Genomic DNA, 19,955 nt, shown 5'->3' on the forward strand with positions numbered 1-19,955 from the left:
TGTCCCCCTGGAGCTACTGTGCAAGGCCCTACTATTTCCAGCTGCTCATAAGATTTCCTCTTAGCAGGCTGCTGGGAACTGGGAATGGAGTCAGGACTGGGGTTTGCAACCACCTGGGTTTTGGGGTCCCAAAAGGCTGAGAGTGGACGGGGATTGCAGGTCTCCATGACTGAGAAACTGTGCCCCAGCTTCCCTAGGCTTCTAAGCCAGGCCCTGTGGGACTAAGGGAAATAGACGGCCTGCCACAGAGGGAACACTGCCTCAGGGTAACTTCTGATCTCTTTGGAATTTCCTGCTTAGCCTGTCTCCCTCAGCTGCAAGCTGTAGAGGCCATGGTGCGCTGGCCTGCAGGGGTGCCCATGTCTGCTGCAAGCTGTAGAGGCCCATGAGGCGCTGATCTGCAGGGGTGCCCATGTCTAGTCTGGGATTTAGAGAAGTGAGAAGTATGGGCGCCCTGGAGCAGCTGAGCAGACCTGAAGGAGGGGGCATCACAGCTTGGTACTCAGCTTCTGGAACAGGGCCAGGCACATGGGGGGGGTCATTAAATAGCTGTGTGGTTCTGGTCTGGAAACGGATGATAGGTATGAAAAGGAGGGCTGGAGCTGGGTGTGGTGGTACACGCTTACAGTCCTAGCACTCAGGAGTCTAGGGCAGGAGTTCAAGGCCAGCCTGGACTACATAGAGTGAGGCCCTGTCAGGAAAGGACAGAGTGACCGGGAAGAAAGGAGAATAGAGTTGACTCATGGGTGTGAGAGTCATGGAAGGGGGGCCCTCTTTGGAAGGCACTAAGTGTCAGGTCTGGAGCCCTGACTGGAAGGTAGCCTTGTCTAAGTGTCAGGTCAGGAGAGCCCTGACTGGAAGGTAGCCTTGTTGTTTTGTAGCAGGGCTGGGGCCTGTCTCAGGAGGCCGATAAGGAAGGAAACAGGGAAGATTGTGGGGTCTCCTAGGCATACTCCCTCTTTAGAATTAGGCCCGAGGCCAAGCCTCACCTCGTCACTTCCTTCCTATGCAGGGTGCCTCTTGGAGCCACAGTCTTCCAGTCTGTACAGTGGGAATTTGATCCCTTTCTTGCAGATACTTGGGGAGATACTCAGATCCATGGCAGCCCATCACCGCCCTGTGTACAGAAGATGGGAGGAACCTCAGGCTCTGGGGAACCTCTGTAGCAGAGGGACACCCCAGAAGAGGGCTTGGTTAAGTTCAAGGCAAGGACCTGGCCAGCAGCCGGGTTCTAACTGTAGCCAACCCCCTAGCTTCAAACAGCTGACATCTTTGCAGTCAGCACACGCCCCTCTGGTGCAGGAAGGAGATGCCCCTGGGGCCAGCACATTGGCTGCTATTGCCGGCTGCCCCGAGGTGAGGCAGAAGCTATAGTCCATCCCAAAGGACTGAAAGCAAGGGATCTGGGGTGAACAAGCCTGGGCTGCAACCCGGGTCTAAGTTTTGCTCTCTGTGTTTTCCCTCCCTGAGCCTCGGCTCTATAAAATGGCCTGCAGCGTTGCCATGAAGATTTGTCAGGAGGGAGCTGGTCTTTGAGGAGTCGGTTCCCTTTGCTCATCACTCACCCTGGTTTGCAGTCCTTACCCTCAGCAGCAGAAGGCTCTGACCCCATGGGAGCCCTGGGTCCTGGGTTTCAGGCTTCCGCTTGCCCTGGATGTATCTATCTATCTGTATGGAGCCGGCAGTGTTGTAGGAACCTCTAGACACATTTCTCCTTGGGGCTTACTTACCCTCAGTCACTCTTCCCCGTGATGGCCCAAACCTGTGCCTCACTTGGAACCTGGTGATGCTTCCTTGCTGGTGGAGGACCACTCCCGGAGTCCCTATTTCAAGACAGTGGTTTCTTCCTGCCTGGACCACAGATGAAAATAGAAGTGGTTGGTGGGAAGATGGGGTTCCCCTACTACCTGAGCCTGCTTGCCTGTTCTGGGCTCTTCAATAGCACCAGACTTTGCTTGGCCACTCCTCCCTGGTCCCTCCTTGCCTAGACACCACCCCCCTTGGCCCAGCTGTTGCTGTGCACGTGGCTGAGCTGCCTGTGAGGTCATACTTCCACAGCTTTTCCACCCAGACTTCCCCACAGCTTTGCCCTTGTTTTACCCCACCCATTCCTCTACCCCCTTTCATGAGTTCAGCTGGAGCAGTGCCTGGGGACTGCTCCAGGCTAAGTTTCCTGTGTTAGATACCAAAGAGCTTTGTAGGGACTCCTTGGTGGGGCATTTATCCCACAGTGACTAGATTGTTAATCAGTGATTTTTAGTTTCTTAGCATCCCTCCCACCCGTGTTCTGCGTGGGGCAGCATAGAGCTTCCAGAATGTTTAGCTCCTCCCTTCTACCCAGGCTTCCACTGCAGTCCTGGAAGGTCAGGAGCTTGCTGGTCACATAGCCTGTAGGTGACAAGAGGGACTCAGGCTGTGTGGCTCTTTTGACTCTTAAATCCTCAACTCCCTGCTCTCTTCTCTTATAGACTTGGCTGAAGCCCAGAGGCTGGGGGATGTTGTCAACAAACCCCGAGCCAAAGCTGCCTTCCTTCCTGTGCACTTGGCCAGGACAGGAGAGACAGTGCTCCCCAGAGCACACCCCAGCAGCCCAGGGCCTGCTTTGCCCCTAGAGGTGTTGGACAGGGCAGTGGTAAGCCAGATGTGACCTTGGAGGGCAGTAGTCTTTGGGCATATCCCCAGCCGTGACCAACATGTGTGTCCTCACACTCATGCATGCACACGCGTATACACACACACACACACACACACACACAATGCAATCTGACTGAGCATTTGCCTTGTGTGCAGAGCTGTGCCAGGCCTGGAGACCACATTACTGGCTGTGGGGCCTTCCCTCCCTCAGCTTCTGTTTGCTCCTCTGTGAAGTGGGACGGTAAGAACAGTGCCAGCCACAAAGGATCATCGGTGAGAAAGATCATGGCTTCTGGTCTTCACCTGGTGTCTGGCAGACATGGTCCAGTTTACGAGCCTTAAAATGAGCCTAAGTCCTGACTGTTGACCCCTCTCTCTTCAGGCTTCCCTGCCTGATGGGGATGTAGGGAATAACTGTACTGTTGGCATGAGCCTGGCTAGGCCAATCTCTCTGCTGTCTGTGGTGTTGGAGAGGCAGGTCCCAGAGTCTGGATCAGACATTTACAGAGCCAACAGAACAGGGCCACTGAGATCTGTGACCCCATGAAACCTGGCTGGATGTGAACCTTGACCCTGACTCCACCAAACCCCTGCCCAAAGAGGCTAAGCTGAAGTGAGCATGCACTGGAAGACAGGAGCCCAGAGTCCCTCTCAGCCTCTGCCCGCTCTGTGGCTGGAAGTGGATGGAGCCTCTGAGTTCCCTTTCCCCTGCCTCTGTGTCTAGAGCCCTTGCATTTGAGCTGAGAGGGAAGTGGAGCCTTGTGCAGTTCTCTTTCTGGGGTCCAAGTGCAATGATCTCATCTGGAGCCTTGTCAGAGTCCCAGGGAGCAGGAGGAGGGACAGCAGATGGCTCTTCTGGCCTTTTGGGTGGGGTTGACATACTGTCCCTGTGGCCACTGCTGGCCACCCTTCCGGTCAGCTCTTCCAGAGCTGGGCTAGGTTGCCAGAGCCAAGGTGGGTGACAAGCGGCCTAGAGCCAGGGTGGCAGATGGGTAGGCAGCCTGGGCCTTGGCCCAAGGGAGTGATAGCCACAAGATGGCCAAGTGGTGTGGGAGGAGCTGGGCAAGGCAGGGCCCTGTTTCTTTGTAGAGTGATTGATGTGAGCACAGTTCCTGGTCCCATAGATAACTCAACTTTGTCCACTCCTGACTCTGCCTACTCACTGGCCAATTGACTGGGAGCTGGGAAGGAAGTGATACGTTTGGGTTAGATTTGGAGTCTATCATGGCTGTGGCTTGGTGTCCCTGTATTGGGAGTTGAAGCCTCTTTGGACATTACCTCAGAGTCCAAAGGCGGTTTGCTGCAGCTGCGCAGTGGGATGGCGATGCTCTCCTCAGTCTGGCTCTTCACCCTTTGCTCTCTCTTGAGCCCTTCTTTGTGTGCTTGGCCAGCCCTGTCATACGCGGCTCTCTAGTGACAGAGACAGGCCATCCACAGTATGAGGGAAAGAAACAGTGAGGCTGCAGGGCTTCCTTCCAAGGCAACAGGTGCTGCATACCACCCGGCACACGCCATCCGGCACACACCACCCGGCACACGCCATCCAGCATGGGAGTGGCAGAGGCTGAGACCTGTGGCCATGCAGGTGATTTCTGCTGCAGGGGGAAGACTTGCATGGCTGGAGTGTGGCCCACATAAGGGGTGGTTGAGGGACAGGAGGTGAGGAGTGGGGCCAGTGCTGGTGGAGCCTGTGCTTCTGGTTCATTCTACGTGCAGTGAGAGGGTTCACCTTCATGGAGGTTTTGTTTCACTTTGCTTTTGTCTGTTTGAAACAGGGTCTGTAAAATAAAACTGACTACTGTATTCAGTTCTATAACTGTTGGTTATAAGATCTAGACTAAGGTCATAGCACCAGGTACATTAAAATTTCATTTCTTCTTTAAAGTTATCTACCCATCCATCCACCTAGCTACCTTTCTATTATACGAGCATGAGAGGGCGAGCATGCGGTGGAGGTCAGAGGTCAGCTTGTGGAAACTGGTTCTCCTTCCATCAAGTGGGTTCTCGGCATCAAAGTCAAATTGCCAAGCTTAGCAGTGAAGACCTTTCCTTATGGGACCATCTTCAGGCCCCAGATGGGGTCCATTAAAACAATCACTTTACTGTGTGTAAATCGTTCCTGAGGGCTAGGAGTGTAGCTTAGGGCTGGAGCCTGGACTTAACCTGTGGGAGACACTGGATTTAATCCTCAGCAACCAGAAAGAAAGGAGATGCTATGACGACTTCGTTGTTCACCCAAGTTTCCTCTAAAAGCCCTCCCTCCGCCATTGGTGTGTTCTCTGCCCTATAGCCTTGCCCATCCAGAATGTCTCATACATGGCATCCCGCAGCATCTACTGTGGCTGGCCTCCTTCATGGAATAATATTTTGTCATTTTTGCAACAACCATTATAGGATATGAAAATATTAGTGATTTCTTTGGTGTCCAAGTCCTGGATGCTTCTAATATAGCCTCAGTTTGTTCTTGAGTCCGCAGTGGAAAGAGACGCTAATTGTGAGAGGTCAGTGTAAAGAAATGTGTGACTTTGCCGCATAGTGACACAGAGGAGGGGTCCTGAGGGAAGTGTTCTGTCCAGGGCTCTTGCCTGGTTGGGTAGCCTCGCCACAGCCCACCTTCGCTGTGAGGTTCACAGCTCGCTCTGCAGAACAGGGGTTCCTGGCTTGCCTTAGCCAGCCTTTTCTGTGAGGACCCATGAGATGATTCACCAGGAATGTCTGTATAAACTGTGGAGTTCTGTGTTGCTCTGCAAGCCTATTATTAGTAGCATTGTGAGTTCATGTTGGGTCTGCCAGCCCAGCCTGAACCTAGAGACTCTTGCGGGCCAATTTCCCAGGAGTCCTGGGAATCGGCCATCTCTGAGGGGCTGCTTCCTGCCGGTAGCTCTCTTGGGTCATTGCGTGGACAGAGGCATTTGACATGTAGGAAGTGTGTGGGAAGCAGGCAGTTCCCTGGGCAGGCAGACCTGGCCGCCCTCCTATGGTGGCACTGGGGTCTGCCTGGGCTCTATCTGCCCTTTCACACGAGCCCTAGATCTGGGGTCAAAAGGACAGAAGGCTCCAAAGAGAGACCGGCAGGGCAGCAACTTGTTTCGTTCACACCTGCCCATCGTGCCTACTACAGTCCACATCCTAGTGATGCTGGGGACCAGGCATGGGTCAGATCCGGCCTTACCCAGTCCCACCCTTCCTCAGGCAGCTAGAGGAAAAGAGATGAGGGGAAGGTAAATACAGCCCTGTGTTGTTACCCTCAGGGACCATGCAGTTCAGAGTGTAGGTTCCAAATCAGATGAGGGGAGGCGGGGATGCTCTGGAAAGATGAGAGGGTTGGGAGTTAGCCTGACGAAAGTCTGAGTAAATCTGGAAGAACGCAGTTAGCATCCCCTGGCCTCCGGCCATTGCCTTATGTGGAATCTGGCTTCACCCCTCCCTAGCTTGAGCAGCTCTGGGGAACTTCTGAGGCTTGGATGCCTCCTCTACAATATGGGAACATTTTCAATGCCTCCTTCACAGAGTTGGGAAGAGAACCGGCAGTCAGAGGTGCCTGGATGTTGGGCCTGTGTTCGCGAGCTTCCCTGAAGGCCATGCCAGGCTTTTAGTCCTAGCATATCTGGGTACAGGTGCAAGATAGAGTAGGGGTCAGACTGGGGCATGGCAAGGAGTCAAGGGTCAGTGGCTTGGACCTGAAGCAGAAGTCAGTGGAATGAACCAAAAGCCACCTGCTTTTACCAGACTTCCTCTAATCAGCAGGCATTGCCTTTCAGTCAAAGGCAAAGGAATTTTGAGAAGGGACTATCATGCCGGGCTGTTGTCCCTAGACCCTGGGCTCCCCTTCTACTCCCTGTGTGCAGCCTGGGCTTAGATGTTTGGGTCAGGCTTCAAGGGAAAGAGGGGAGCAACATGAAAGCAGAGCTGGGGGGGGGACTGCTCGACTCCTTTCTTTAGCTTCTTAGGGGTGATGCAGTCTAGGGGTCTTGATTCAGTTTATTTCAGGGTGGCCCTTGGATTGTGGGGTTGAGGATCAGGGTTCCCCAGCCTCCGAAGAGGGCACTGCACCGTGTAGCGATTTCCATCTGAAGTAGAGGATGAGATTGGGGGTGCCCCATGTTGGGAAGGGGAAACCTCAAAACCTTGTTGTGTGAGTTTGAGCCCTCCTTCCTGATAGTGTCCTATAGAAGAGTTCAAGCGATGCCCCGCTCCCCTGTGACCTCTGGATTGTCTGTGAAGAAGCCAGGAGGCCTGTGTCTCTGCTCTCTCCAGCTGGACCTGCCACTGCAGAGCCTCACAGGGCCGCAGGATGTAGGTGCCCTGGGTTGGGTATGAACACCCGGCTTCTGGGACTAAGCAGGGTCTTGCGTTCCTGGAGCCCTTCCCCAGCAACCCCTTTCCCTGCCCCCACGTCAGTCCTGGGCACCCTGAGTCTCCGCCTAAGCTCTGCAGTGTCCAGTCTCTGTTCCCCACATCCCAAGAGAAGCCCGTGTGGGCCACAAGCCCGCCTTTGTCAACTCAAGCCTCACATGGAGCTGTGTCAGGAGGGGCTGGTGGGTGTTTTGCCTGCAGCTGGAGCAAGCCTCCAGAGGCCTCGGCCTCTTAAAGCCCCTCAGACACAGGGCTGGCAAGTCCACAACAGCCTGTACTGTGGTGAAGGCGAGTCCCCCGAGAGACAGCTGTTGGGGGACAGTCATTCGCGTTCTCCTTCACTAGACACCCGTGTCAGGCCTGGGGCCAGGGACTTGTGCCGTGAGACAAGACTCTTGTTTTCTGTGGGGAGGGAAAGCCCTTGCCTCAGAATCACCCCTTATGTCTCTGACTCAGTAGCTGTGGATGGGAATATGGGGTTTTGTATCAGGTACCCACTTTCTCAGGGAGCAGAACCACGTGCCTGAGCATGTTAGGCAAACACTACCAGCGAGCCACCCCACCATCCCTGGGGCCACTGTGCTTCAGTACCAGGTCGAGAAATTATGACTGATGTTTCCTGTATTTTTCAAAGCTTTCTGTTTGACCGTGTACGACTTTCACAGAAGTCAGTTTGTTAGTAGAAAGCTAAATGTGGAAGGAAGTCACCTACTGTGGGCTCAGTGTCACACATCTGTGTGTTAATGTGTCCCCGCAGCATGACTTTGAGCACGCCCCGTGTCATCCCTTGAGTCTGTCTGACCTAGAGAGTCACTCAGACCTCCACATCCTCCCAGTCACCGTGTTCTGTCAGAACAGCAAGGGGAGTATGTGAGCTGCTCACGGATGGCAAGGCTGAACTTGAACACGGGCCCCTGCAGCCTGAGCTATAGGGATGTACTGTCTGCCTGCATCTCCTGCCCCTTACTTCCTGTTGCCTTCTCTGCCAGCCGAATGCCTCACTTCCTCCCTTCCACTTCTAGTCTGCCCATTTGGTGTGGTGTGGGGTGGTGACTCTGTACTTGGGGGTGGGGTGTCCACTGCGGCCAACGGCAGGCTCACCACTTTGGAGTGCTGATGGACACACCCCTAGGACAGACACTACTGGCGTGGCAGCTAGTGATTCACGGATTAGCTGTCAGTGGAGGGAGACGGCATGTGGGGGCTGGAGCCGCCAGTTTGTCACTTCTGTTTTCCTTTCCCAGGTTCTGAGAAATGGTTCCAGAAGCCAGGCAGAAGGGTGTGGGGAAGGCTGGGGTGTGGTGTGACCTGGATAGCATAACTTCTTACCTGTCATCAATCTAGCAGGCCACACCCATTTCCCCACAGAGAGCCACGGTCTGGACCTATTGAAGTCCAGACCCACGGCCGTGCTTGTCCTGCTACACCACATCCCACAGGGAACCACAGCAGCCAGGCCACGGTCTGGACCTATTGCAGTCCAACCCAGCGCCGTGCTTGTCCTGCTGGCAGGCAGGTGTGAGGAGAGGCCCCGATGATTCCTTTTCCAAAACTATGGAGACCCTTGGGGTGAGCAAAGGGTGTGGGGAGGGGACTCCACTTTATTCCCATCTTCTTTTTTTTTTAAAGATTTATTTATTTATTATGTGTACAACATTCCTTCCATGTGTGCCCACATTTCCAGAAGGGGGTACCAGGTCTCATTATAGATGGCTGTGAGCCACCATGTGGTTGCTGGGAATTGAACTCAGGACCTCTGGAAGAACAGTCAGTGCTCTTAACCACTGAGCCATCTCTCCAGCCCCTATTCCCATCTTCTTTAGGGACGATCTAGTACCCTCTCCAGAGTGGCCTTTCTGTTTCTGGTTCCCTCCCTGCTTCCCTCAGTACCCACCGCGAGTGCTTACCCTGGGGAGTGCCTTTGTCAAGGACGCATCCCTCGTGACTCAGTTTCCCTTATCAGTGTGCAATCTAGTTTAACAGATATTTTTCATGCTTGTGACTCAGTTTCCACATTTGTTATGAGGCATAATTATGTGTTTCTTCTGGGAGGTGTCTGCTTGCCCCTCTATGTAGTGTCTGGTGGTCATTTGCTGTCTTTCACAACAGGAAGTCCCTCCCTCTTGTCTTTCTTCATTAGCTAGGCATGCTTTTGTTCGTTCAGTTAATACTTGTTGAAAGTCTGCAGAAGGCCAAGCTGGTGCTAGAGGTGGGGACCAGATAGGTGGGACGACTGTGCTCACTGGGAGACCAACAGTCACACAGAATTTCGGACGAGCTGAGGGAACTGGTGACGGAGGGACAGTAGCTGGCCTTCCTGAGTGAGGTCACCTCTAGTACCTCCCACCGAAAACTCAAGCCAGGCCTTCCAGGCCCTGTGTGACTGACCCCTCTTTTCCCCCAGCCCTGTTTGCTTGTTTTTTGCTGTTTTGTTTTAGGCAGTCTCATATACTGAGACTGGCTTTGAACACATGGTCTTCCCAACTCCATATCCCCCATTGACTCTTTGCCCTATCTTTTAAACAAAAGTAAACAATGTTTTGTTTTGCTACAGAGTCTCACTGTGTAGCCTTGGCTGGCCTGGAAGGAACAGAGATACTGCCTCTGTGCCTCTACCTCTGCCTCCTCTCAAATGTTGGGATTAAATGTGTGTGCCAAGGAAGACAGCTGATAGCAGGTGACTTTGCAGGGATGGTTAAGATCCAAATCTCAGGAGTGGTATAGCTGTAGATTATCTTCCAGGGCTTCAGGTCGGCTGAGTGCTGCAGGGCAGAATCCCTTCGGTTCATCCTTGCGGGAGCTGCCTGCATTTCTTGGCTAGTGGCCCTTTCTCCACCTGCAGAGCCTGTCTGCCTTCCACCTACTTCCTCCTCACACTCCCAGCAGCCTCTCTCTCGGGGCCCGGAGAGTCCAGGATAATGCTTCTGTCTGGAGACTCTTATCTTAGTCACATCTGCAGCGCCCCTTTTGCCACAGAAGGCATGTATTTCCAATCCTGGGAGCTCAGCTGTGACTACCACACCAGGCCACCAAGTCTGCTTGCCAGGTATCACCAGCGTTGTCATGGCATCTGGAGATCTGACCATTCCTTCATCCTGCAGGATGAGATCGAAGAGCTGCGGGCTGAGATGCTGGAAATGCGGGATGTCTACATGGAGGAAGATGTGTACCAGCTACAGGAGCTGCGGCAGCAGCTGGACCAAGCCAGCAAGACCTGTCGCATCCTGCAGTACCGACTGCGTAAAGCTGAGCGCCGCAGCCTCCGTGCTGCCCAGACAGGCCAGGTGGATGGTGAGCTCATCCGTGGTCTGGAGCAGGACGTCAAGGTCAGTCTGGGGGTCTCCACAAACTTTTATAGGTGCTCATGTTGGATGGTTGAGTCATAGGCCCCACTGGGGATCCAGGTTAGCCCTGTGGCTTACTACTTGCCTTGGGCAAGTTATCCTGCCTCTCTGCCGTCAGTTTTCCCATCTGCAAAGTTGGGACCCTGGTGGATCAACAGGTCCTCCAAATGGGATGTCCCAAGATGATATGACCAAAACTCCCCCTGCCTCCTATCCCCCCCACCCCCCAGCAGGAAGTAGAAGGCTCTTGCCTGTACCTGGCTTTGGCCTCTGAGTGGCTCCTACACAGTCGCTGCTCCCTTCCACAAGCTCCTTAGGCTACTGAGAGAGATCAAAGGGCTGTGGTTGGATGCTGTTGATCAGGGCTGGGCTCCTGTACGCCTGCGTTTTGTGATTTTGAACAAGTGATGTTTCAGTTTCCTTATCTGCAAAATGGATGTAAGAACATTGAACCTAGGATATTGAAACTGTGGTTAAGACACCAGAGACACTGACTGTGATCAGCCAGTATTAATGCATCTGATTTCTGGGTGAGGGTTCTGGGGCTCAGAGGGAGAATGTACCTATCCAGGGTCAGGGGCTCTCCTGTGTGGGTGGCGGAAGTCAGACCCAGCTAACCTCCCAGACCTTACTGCTGGACCCTGCTGCTCCTCTGCCTCAGGAGGAAGCAGGGTTGGCTCCACTCAGACAGGAGAGACATCTCCGCCTGAGCCAGCCTCTGCTCTTCCAACTCAGCCCAGTGTGAGCAGGGGGCCACGGGAGCTGGGGCTGGTACAGAACAGGGAGGAGCCCAGGAGCCCTGTGGGTGACCTCTGCATTGAGGCCCAAAAGAGGAGAGGGCCTGGGATGTTCTAGGGAAGACTCCCAAGGGCCCCAGGTCAGACAGGTGCAGAGCCATCCACACAGGCCTGCTGCTGGAAGGCACTGAGAATCCAGCCCTGGAAGTCACTCATAAAGATTGCTGTTCATTCCAGAACCAGTGTTGATTTAGGAAGGCTGTGGCTCCCAGCAAGCCTGTGTACCAGCGAGGAGCCTGTTTTCTTGACTGCACAGCCAGATCCTGTTTGTTTGTTTTTAAACAAAACAAAAACACCCTCCAGTTCCCTCATTGGTAGGAGACAGAGCAGGGAGGGAAGGAGAGTGGAGAAGTTCGTGGAAATCCGCCTATGGGCTCACTGGTCCTTGAGGATTTCTGGGAGGACCCTAGACAAGCCTACTGGGAGAGGAGGGAGAGAGTGTGTGTGTGTGTGGGGGGGGGCAGGCTGGTGGGCGGGGCCAGAGCAGCTGGGGTCGGGGTGGGGCTCAGCCCTCCAGGAGGAGGGGAAGGGCCCCTTCTGTTGGGATTTGAATCAGCCAATCAGCATCTCCGTGCCTCCCCTGCACCCCCCCCTCCTCTCGCAGCTGCAGCGTTGAGCTCACGCTCTGGCTCTGCCTGAGCTGGCCACAGCCTTGCCGCCACCCTTCGCCCCAGCGTGCTAGGAATGTTAGAGGCAATTACGTAGGTCCTGAGAATGCTGATTTCCCCCAGGCAGGCTAAGGGAACCAGGTGGAGAGGGGTTAGAGGACTGTACGCCTAGGGATTCCTCCCTTGCTGGGCAGGCTCCTTGGCCCTGTGCCCTGCAGGCCTTTTGAGCACCAGTGGTTTTATTGGGCACATGCGTTATTAGGAAGATCTCCCACGGCCACCCCATAGCAACCCCCCAGGCTCTTTGACTTTTTGCTGGTCCACACAGTTAAGATCTCCTCCGACCTCAGCAGGATGGTAGAGGACCGGAGGGCCAATGGATAGCCACTTTGTGGCTGTGTGGCCTTGGGTAAGCTGCTTCACAGCTCTGATCCTGTTTTCCCTGTGGAATGTGGAGATAAGTTTAGTTCACTATAGAGATTTCTGTGAAGATAAAATGAAATTACTAAAGAGGGTACTGTGTTATGCGTGTGGTCCCAGACCACTGAGCTTGGGGGGTGCTAGGATCCCACTGCTTACTTGTAGAAGGTCCCAGAACACATCGGTAGCATGTGTGTAGCCCATCCATAGATAAGGATGCTTTGGCCTTGGCTCTGTGTCCTGGGTGACCTGCATTGTTTTCTCCTTGGAGCCTCAGTCTCCCTCTGTAAAATGGGGTGACATTCCCATCATGCGGTTTTTGAGGGAATTAGGCCTGAGATGCTGCTTACAGTTTCCATTTTTCTCCCTGAAGATTACTGCAATCCAAGGTTCAGAGCCCAGAGCTGATGTGTCCAGGAGCTGGGAGCCTTCCGCTGCTGAGCTGCTGATGGCCTTTGGTAGGGACCAAGGCCGGCGCTGTAAACAGTGACCTCATGGCTGAGCACATTTGTTTGTGCTTTAGGCATTTGCTGTGAGTCCGAATGCTGCAGCTGCCTCTCCGCTCTTGGTCTCTCGGCCCCCTCCTTTGGGTGTAATTGTGGGGCTCAATGAGACAGGCACATGGGGCTCTTTAGGCCCTTCTGACGTAGTAAGCCGTGTTGAGACTTACTCTTGTTCATAGTTGTATGCCTTCAAGTTTACCCCCACAGTATCAGCTTTACAGTGGACTCTGCCTGGTACCTTCTCAGTCATGTGACCTTGGGCAACTGACCTTTCCTTTCTGAACAACAAAGTGGGAATAGAATGTGTCCTGAGGGTGAGAAAAGCTTATGGTAAAAGCCTGAGGAGGAGCTAATTGCTTCTATAAATGCCCTGTGAGAGCCTAGGGCCCTGGGAGGCTGAAAATCTGGGAGGCGAAGGCAGGGCCAGGCCCCAGTTCCTGCTGCCCAGTCTGGTGGCTGTGGTACCCAGAGATTGCAAGGCACTGCAGGGATCTGAGTTTGTGGGCTTTTCTGTCTAGAATTCTGCAGCTTCCGTGTGTGTGTGTGTGTGTGTGTGTGTGTGTGTGTGTATGTGTGTGTGTGTGTGTCTGCACTTGCATGTACATGCATGCGCACGCTTGCACTTACTTAACTTGTGGCCCTGGGGTGGGGTGAACATGGGGACAGGGAATCCATGGAGAAGGAAGAGGATCTAGTGGGCTTCTCAGGTGGACACCTTCTACCCCCCATGGAACCATGTTTGGGAGAGGACCCTTGGCCCTTGTAGCTCTCTTTGGACAGCAGGGCAGGGTCAGGGGCAGCTCCCCACATATATTCAGCCAGCCACTCCTTCACCATGCGCTGGACCCTGATTTGTTTGTTCCTCCAACAAGCACTTATCAGGCATTTACTGAATACCGGGCTCTGAGCTGTTACTGGGACACAGGTGAATGAATCCGGATAGGCATGGCCTTGATCTCCGTGGTCCACCACTTCCACCCCAGTGCCAAGGCAATGAATGAATGAATGAAATGAAATGTTGGTGAGGAGAGCGCTTCCTGAGTGACCTAATAGCCCCACATTGGGGACTATAGCTGTAAGCCTGGGCCAGGGTGGATAAAATCAATGCAAAGAGGTGAAGCAGTAATCGGTAAAACATTAAAAATGCTTTTGTGGCTGGGCTGGAGGTGTAGCTCAGCAGACAGAGGGCTCGCCTGGCAGGCACGAAGCCCTGGCATTGGCCTTCAGCAATGCAAAGACTTAGCAAGGTGGACGACTCCTCTTAGCCTAGCACTTGGGAGGCAGAGGTTGGAAGATCGGAAGTTCAAGGCCGTCCCTGGCTAGTAGCAAGCTCAAGGCTAGACTGGGAGGAAAAACTTCCTTGTCTGGCTGGAGATGTGGCTGAGTGTGAAAATGCTCACCTAGTGTGCACAGAAGTCCAAGATTCATTCCCAGCACAGCCTAAAGTGAAAATCCTTGTATAGATGGTTCCTTGAACTTGTGGCCTTTGAGCAGCTCTGGTGGTTAAGTATTTATTTTACACAATCAAAAATAGGTCATGAAATTATGAAATAAATGCAACTTTGTAATACATTAAATAGAATGAATTATTTAAAAATAATAGTAAATAAGAAGCCTTGTATTTTTTTTATCACCCTCTGGACTCCAGCCACCACCCAGGCACCCCCAGTGCGTTTACCCGCTCCAGCAACCCTCATGAACAGTGTGTCCACCCATTACTGCTAACCACATGGCCATGAATGCTGGCACTGCGCTTCAATCTAGTTTTCTTCTCTGAAAAATCTTTTTCTGATATTAAAGGATTGCCTATCCTACGTTATGGGTGAGGAAAGCTTTGTGGCCCAGCGTGGCTACAGGGGAGGCTTGTGTGCCTCCGTCTGGCGTCCTCAGAGATCTTCAGGCTGGAGGGGGCAGTGGGCAGAGGAGGGAGGAGAACCATGCCCAGTTTCCTCTTACTGTTGTTTTTCCTGGCCTTCCCTGCACACTGCCAACGGGGTCTGGGCTGAGTTGGGCTTGAGCCCAGGCAGTGGGCAGAGCCAGGGAGGGCCTCTTCTCTTCCAGAGGGAGGAGGCTCATGGTCATTTCCGACATTGGCAGGCCTGGGTGCCCGGCTGTCTATGCTGCACAGGCTTTGTTGGCAAAGCCTTCAGACTCACAGGGGACCCTGGCTGTGCTAGCCCTTCCAAACCACAAGGAATACCAATCCAGCTCAGCCATGCTCGCTGTGTGTGACCCTGGAAAAGTCACTTCTGAGGGCAGAACTAGTATCTAGGTGTCAGCAGGGCCCAGCCTAGCTGGGGATAGCATCTATTTATATTTTACCTGCTCAAGAGGGCTCCCTTCACCCCACCTCAACCTCCCTACCCTACTACACCCAGCAGCAGGGGCCAAGGGGATCCTCCAGAGTCAGGGGTGATTTTCCTGTTGGGCCTAGGCCCGGAATTAGAGACTGCCACTCTGCTAGCTGCATCCAAGGGATGACTTGGACACTTGCCCAGCCTTTGTCATTCTAGCATGTTCTATATCCCAGAACAGGCCTCAGGGTCACTGTGACCTCCAGCGAGTCATGTCTGTCTCTGGACATGAATTCCTGGGAGCAGCAGCCACTGGTCAGCAGACACTCACTGTGGCAGGCGCTGGGTGAAGGCTATGTGAGCAGTAGCTGATGTGACCCTCATGTCGGCCCTGAGACTGCCCCATTACTGCTGTACCAGATTTATACACCCTGAGAACGCTGACCCTCATGACAGCCCTGAGACTGCCCCGTTACTGCTGTACCCATTTTATACACCCTGAGAACGCTGAGGCACGGGGCCAGGAAATGACTTGCTAAGGATTACAAGGCGCTCATTTTGTGCTGGGCTTCCAAAGCAACTCTCTCCCCCCACAAGCTCCCCCGGTTGAATATAAAGACACCTGTAAGAACAGACCAAGATCATCCCAGCTTTTGGGGGCAACATACTGGGAGCTGAGGTGCCTGGGTTTGGGTTTGGGGTCTGTTAATCCCTATACTCATGGCTCTTGGCCTCGGTTTCCTTCTCTGCTGAATGAGGGTGATGAGGTGGATGGTCTTTGGGACTTGAGGTGTGTCCTCCCCCAGCCTGAACATGCCCCCTTTCTCTCCCACCCTGGCTCAGGTCTCTAAGGACATCTCCATGCGGCTTCATAAGGAGCTGGAGGTGGTGGAGAAGAAGCGGATGAGGCTGGAGGAGGAGAACGAGGGGCTTCGGCAGAGGCTCATCGAGACGGAGCTGGCCAAGCAGGTGCTGCAAACGGAGCTGGATCGTCCCAGAGAGGTGAGGACTGCAGCCCAGCTGGCCCAGGTGGGCTGAGCATCCCCTCCTGGTTGCTTGTGGACTGAGATGCGTCCCCTGGACCTCCCTGGCAGTGTTGGTTATCCGTGTATTTTCTGAGCACCTCGTCTATATTCCACACTGGATTTCACAATAAAGTGGTGAGGGAGATACACTTACTGAGATTAATTACTCTTTCTAGGATTAATTGAGGGTGTACTCATCAATGCCCAGCATGGGTCTGGCCTTCTTTACCTCAGTTTCCTCATCTAGAAGGTTGGGCAGTTGTCCCTGGTCACTGACTAGCTTGCATGGACATGCTTTAGGGACTCATGTGCTGTTACCACTTAGTTTGAGAAGGATGCTTAGCCTGGGTCTCCCACTTGTCTCTGAATGTGACTTCCAGACCCCGTGCCCCCCGTGACGTCAGCCTTTCCTTCTGCTGTACCCTCCTCTAGCTGCGAGTTAAGCTCGCAATATCTCGGAAATCTTTGCGAAGCAAAGCTGCGTTGCATTTCACGGCTGAGCAAATAGCTTCCTTCTGGGAGGGGGGGTTCTCAAGGTCATGTAGGCTGCTGAGAGCTTTGCAGAATGCCAGTGGAAAACCGCCCGCCCAGGTGGTGTTTTAGCCTAGCTACCTCCTGATTCTGGCAGCAGGGTGGGGAAGGAGGTGTGTGGTCCAAACGCTAGGCGGCCTCTGGCCTCAGAGGCACAGCTGGCCCTCAGCTGGTTGGCTGCTCGTTAGGCATCCCAGGCTGTACATTTCCGGGGCACCCACCTGCTTCCTAAGAGGGCCAGCATGCCAGTAGTCCAGAGCCAAGACATCAGACATCACAGTCCCGAGGGCAGAGTAGTCCTTTGGCCGTCCTTCACAGTGGGCAAGTTGGTGCCAGGTGCTAGTGCCCCACAAGTGGAGAGGGAAGGACCTGCCCTAAGGGCTGCCGTGGCATGCAATGTGCTGCGGGGTTGAGTGTGAGGTTTCCTTCCTTCGTGTAGTTAACTGCCCACGGTGGGCTGCCTACAGCACCGGGTGCCTTCTGCACACAATCTCGTTGCTCCCATCTCTGATAGTGAAAATTAGGGATGTTACAGAGTACCCTCAGAGCACAGCCTATTCCTCCCGCACAGATAGGGAAACTGAGTCCCTCTGCTGCAGCTTGTTTAGATTGCCCCAGACTTCCCTCCACAGAGATGCTACTGAAGGCAGTTCCCCTCTCCAGGTGTCAGCCTTCCCTATGCTGCGACCCTTTGATACAGTTCCTCGTGTAGTGACCCCAACCATAAATTATTTTCATTGCTACTTCATATCTGCAATTTTGTTACTGTTATGAGTCATAATGTAAATATCTGTGTTTTCTGATGGTCTGTGAGAGGGTCATTCAAACCCAAAGGGGTTGTGACCCGCATGTTGAGAAACGCTGCTCTATGATGTCAGAATGCAAATAGTACCAGTTTACAAGGCTGTTTGGGATCACTGAGAAGTTTGTGTAACCAGAGAGTCAGGAACGCAGCCCAGTGGTAGAGTAGGTGCCTGGCACACGGAGACACAGGGACCAATCCCTAGAACCGGAAAGAAGAGGAAACAAACAGACAAACAAACACCTTTTGAGTGACCATGGAATACTGTGAAGACATTGGAAAGATTAAGATCATGTAACCATTCTGCAGAACCTTAAGGACAGAGTTACTGCATCACCCAGCAGTTCCAGTTCTCAGGATAATCCCAGAGAGCAGGGACAGAGATGTTTGTCCCTCCGTGCTCATAGCAGCATTGTTCACAGTAGCCCAGAGACAGAGGCAGCTCAAGTGTTGAGTGATGGGTATACATGCATAAGGGGACAGTTGTTGACCCTGGAGGACTGAAGTGCTGATACGCACTGCAGCATGGTTGGGCCTTGAAAACACCATGCCATGTGAAAGAAGCCGGACATGAAAGGTAAATGTTATAAAGTCCATTTATCTGAGAATCCTAGAGTAATCAGGTTACTAGCCAGGGAGTAGAGGTGCTGGGCAGGAGAGGAGGGAATCGGGCTTACTGCTTAGTGGGGGGCAGAGGTTCAGTTTGGAACCATGGAAGGGGGTGGAGACAGACTGTGCTTGTGGTCACACACAGGAGTAGATTTACATAGGAGGTGGTGTCACTACCTGCTATCCCAGCGCCTGGGAGGCAAAAGCAGGAAGAGCGAGAGTTCAGGTCGTTTTCAGCTCCACAGTGAGTGAGCTACCCTGGGCTACATGAGACCCTGTCTCAAAAAGGGTGCCTGGGTTCAAACTCTGACACCAGAAAAACAAAAATAAAAGACTAAAAGACAAAAATGGTAACTTTATGTTAAATATATTTTACCATAATAAAAAATGTTTAAGATAATAAATTTATATGATATAACCTTTACCACATGTTTCAAAAGTAGAAAAGTATGTATTTATATGAGAAAGTCCCCAAGGTATGTTGTAAACTAAGAAAGGAAATTAGGAAGCTAGGCCTGGAGTCCAGACCCATTATTCCAGCTATGTGGCAGGTTGAAGGGGAGAGTGGCATCTTCTAGGCCTGCCTACACTGCAGGGAAAGTTTAAGACCAGCCTAGGTGCTACCGTGAGACCTTGTCTTGAAATAAGAAGCCAATAAAAGGCTGGGAACATTGCCCAGTAGCAGAACACTTGCTGAACATTCATGAAACCCAGGATCTGAGACCCACTGCAACCAAAAAAGAGAGTTACAGAACCGCATATATTGAAAAATCCCACAAGCTATTTTGAGATCTCATACATACCAGGGTAGGGTGGACTCTTGAGATATACCACCAGCCCAGAGTTAGACTTTGTGTGTGTCAGTGTGTGTGCCTGCCTGTATGTCTGTGCACACGTGTGTCCAGGTACCTTCAGAGGCCAAAAGATGGCATTGGAGTCCCTGGAACTAGGCGGTTGTGTGCAGCTCAGTGTGGGAGCTGGGAATTGAGCTAGTCTTCTGTGAGAGTATCAAGTGTTCATAACTGCTGAGCCATCTCTTCAGGCCCTGAATAGATAGCCCTGAATAGGCCATCTCTTCAGGGGTTGAATAATCTGATGTATAGTCCCAGGAGTTGGGAGGCAGAGCCAAGAATTTGAGGCCAGCCTGGGCTACGATGTAAGACTGTCTCACAAACAAAAGAATAAGATAAAAATGGACTGGGAATATAGCTCTGTTGGTAAAGTGCTCTATCCTAGGATAAATGCCATCCTGGATTCAATGTACAGTTCCAAATAAAATGAGCGTGGTCACACACATCTGTAACTCCAGCACTCAGGGGACGGAGACAGGATTAGAAGCTCAGGGTCATCCTTGGCTACATGGTGATGGGATACATGAGACAGTGCCTCGTGCTTCAGCTAGACATGATGGGTTCTTCTATAGCCCTATTCCAGGGATGCCTGAGGGGGCGATGGCTTAGGTCTAGGAGTCTAAGGCTAGCCTAGATAACATAAGAAGACCCTGTCTTTAAGAACAAATCAAAGCGTACTTGGTATTACTTGTGAGATTAGTTTTTTTTTTAAGTACATTTCAAAACTTTATTTCAGCTGAGTAGTGATGGTACAAGCCTTTAATCCCAGCTCTCGGGGCAGAGGCAAGCTGATCTGTGAGTTTGATGTCAGCATGGTCCACAGAGAGAGTTCCGGGACAGCTAGGGCTACACAGAGAAACCCTGCCCCCCCCCAAAAAAAAAAACAAGAAACACAAACAAAAAAATAAACCTCACAACTTTAGTGTGTGTGTGTGTGTGTGTGTGTTCCCCTGTGTATCTGTGTCTGTCCTCCACAGCAGGCATGTGGAGGACACGTTGGTTCTTTTCTTTACCCCATGAATCCCAGGACATGGGAGTCTCAGGACACTCTCAGGACAAACTCAGGGCATCAAGGCTGCAGCAGGTGCCCCACAGCCCTACTTGTGGAATTTTAAATGTAAAATTTAGGTTTTTAATGTAAAGAGCCCAGAATTGACCCTGATACAGAGTAGGCGCTGAAA

The 19,955-nt window shown here is 52.6% G+C and overlaps 1 protein-coding gene across 1 annotated transcript in view; it reads left to right on the forward strand.

Moving 5' to 3' along the window:
* Nucleotides 1-19,955, forward strand: part of Soga1 (suppressor of glucose, autophagy associated 1) — a 66,303-nt gene that overhangs the window by 6,140 nt on the left and 40,208 nt on the right. Inside the window, exons 2-3 of the mRNA XM_041670210.1 lie at nt 10,092-10,316; nt 15,800-15,958. Coding sequence (XP_041526144.1) covers nt 10,092-10,316; nt 15,800-15,958 — 384 coding nt within the window. The remainder of the gene's footprint in view (nt 1-10,091; nt 10,317-15,799; nt 15,959-19,955) is intronic.

This window comes from Microtus oregoni, unplaced genomic scaffold (assembly GCF_018167655.1).
Source record: "Microtus oregoni isolate MIOR12 unplaced genomic scaffold, Mior012 000020F_ref0000438, whole genome shotgun sequence".
NCBI lineage: Eukaryota > Metazoa > Chordata > Mammalia > Rodentia > Cricetidae > Microtus > Microtus oregoni.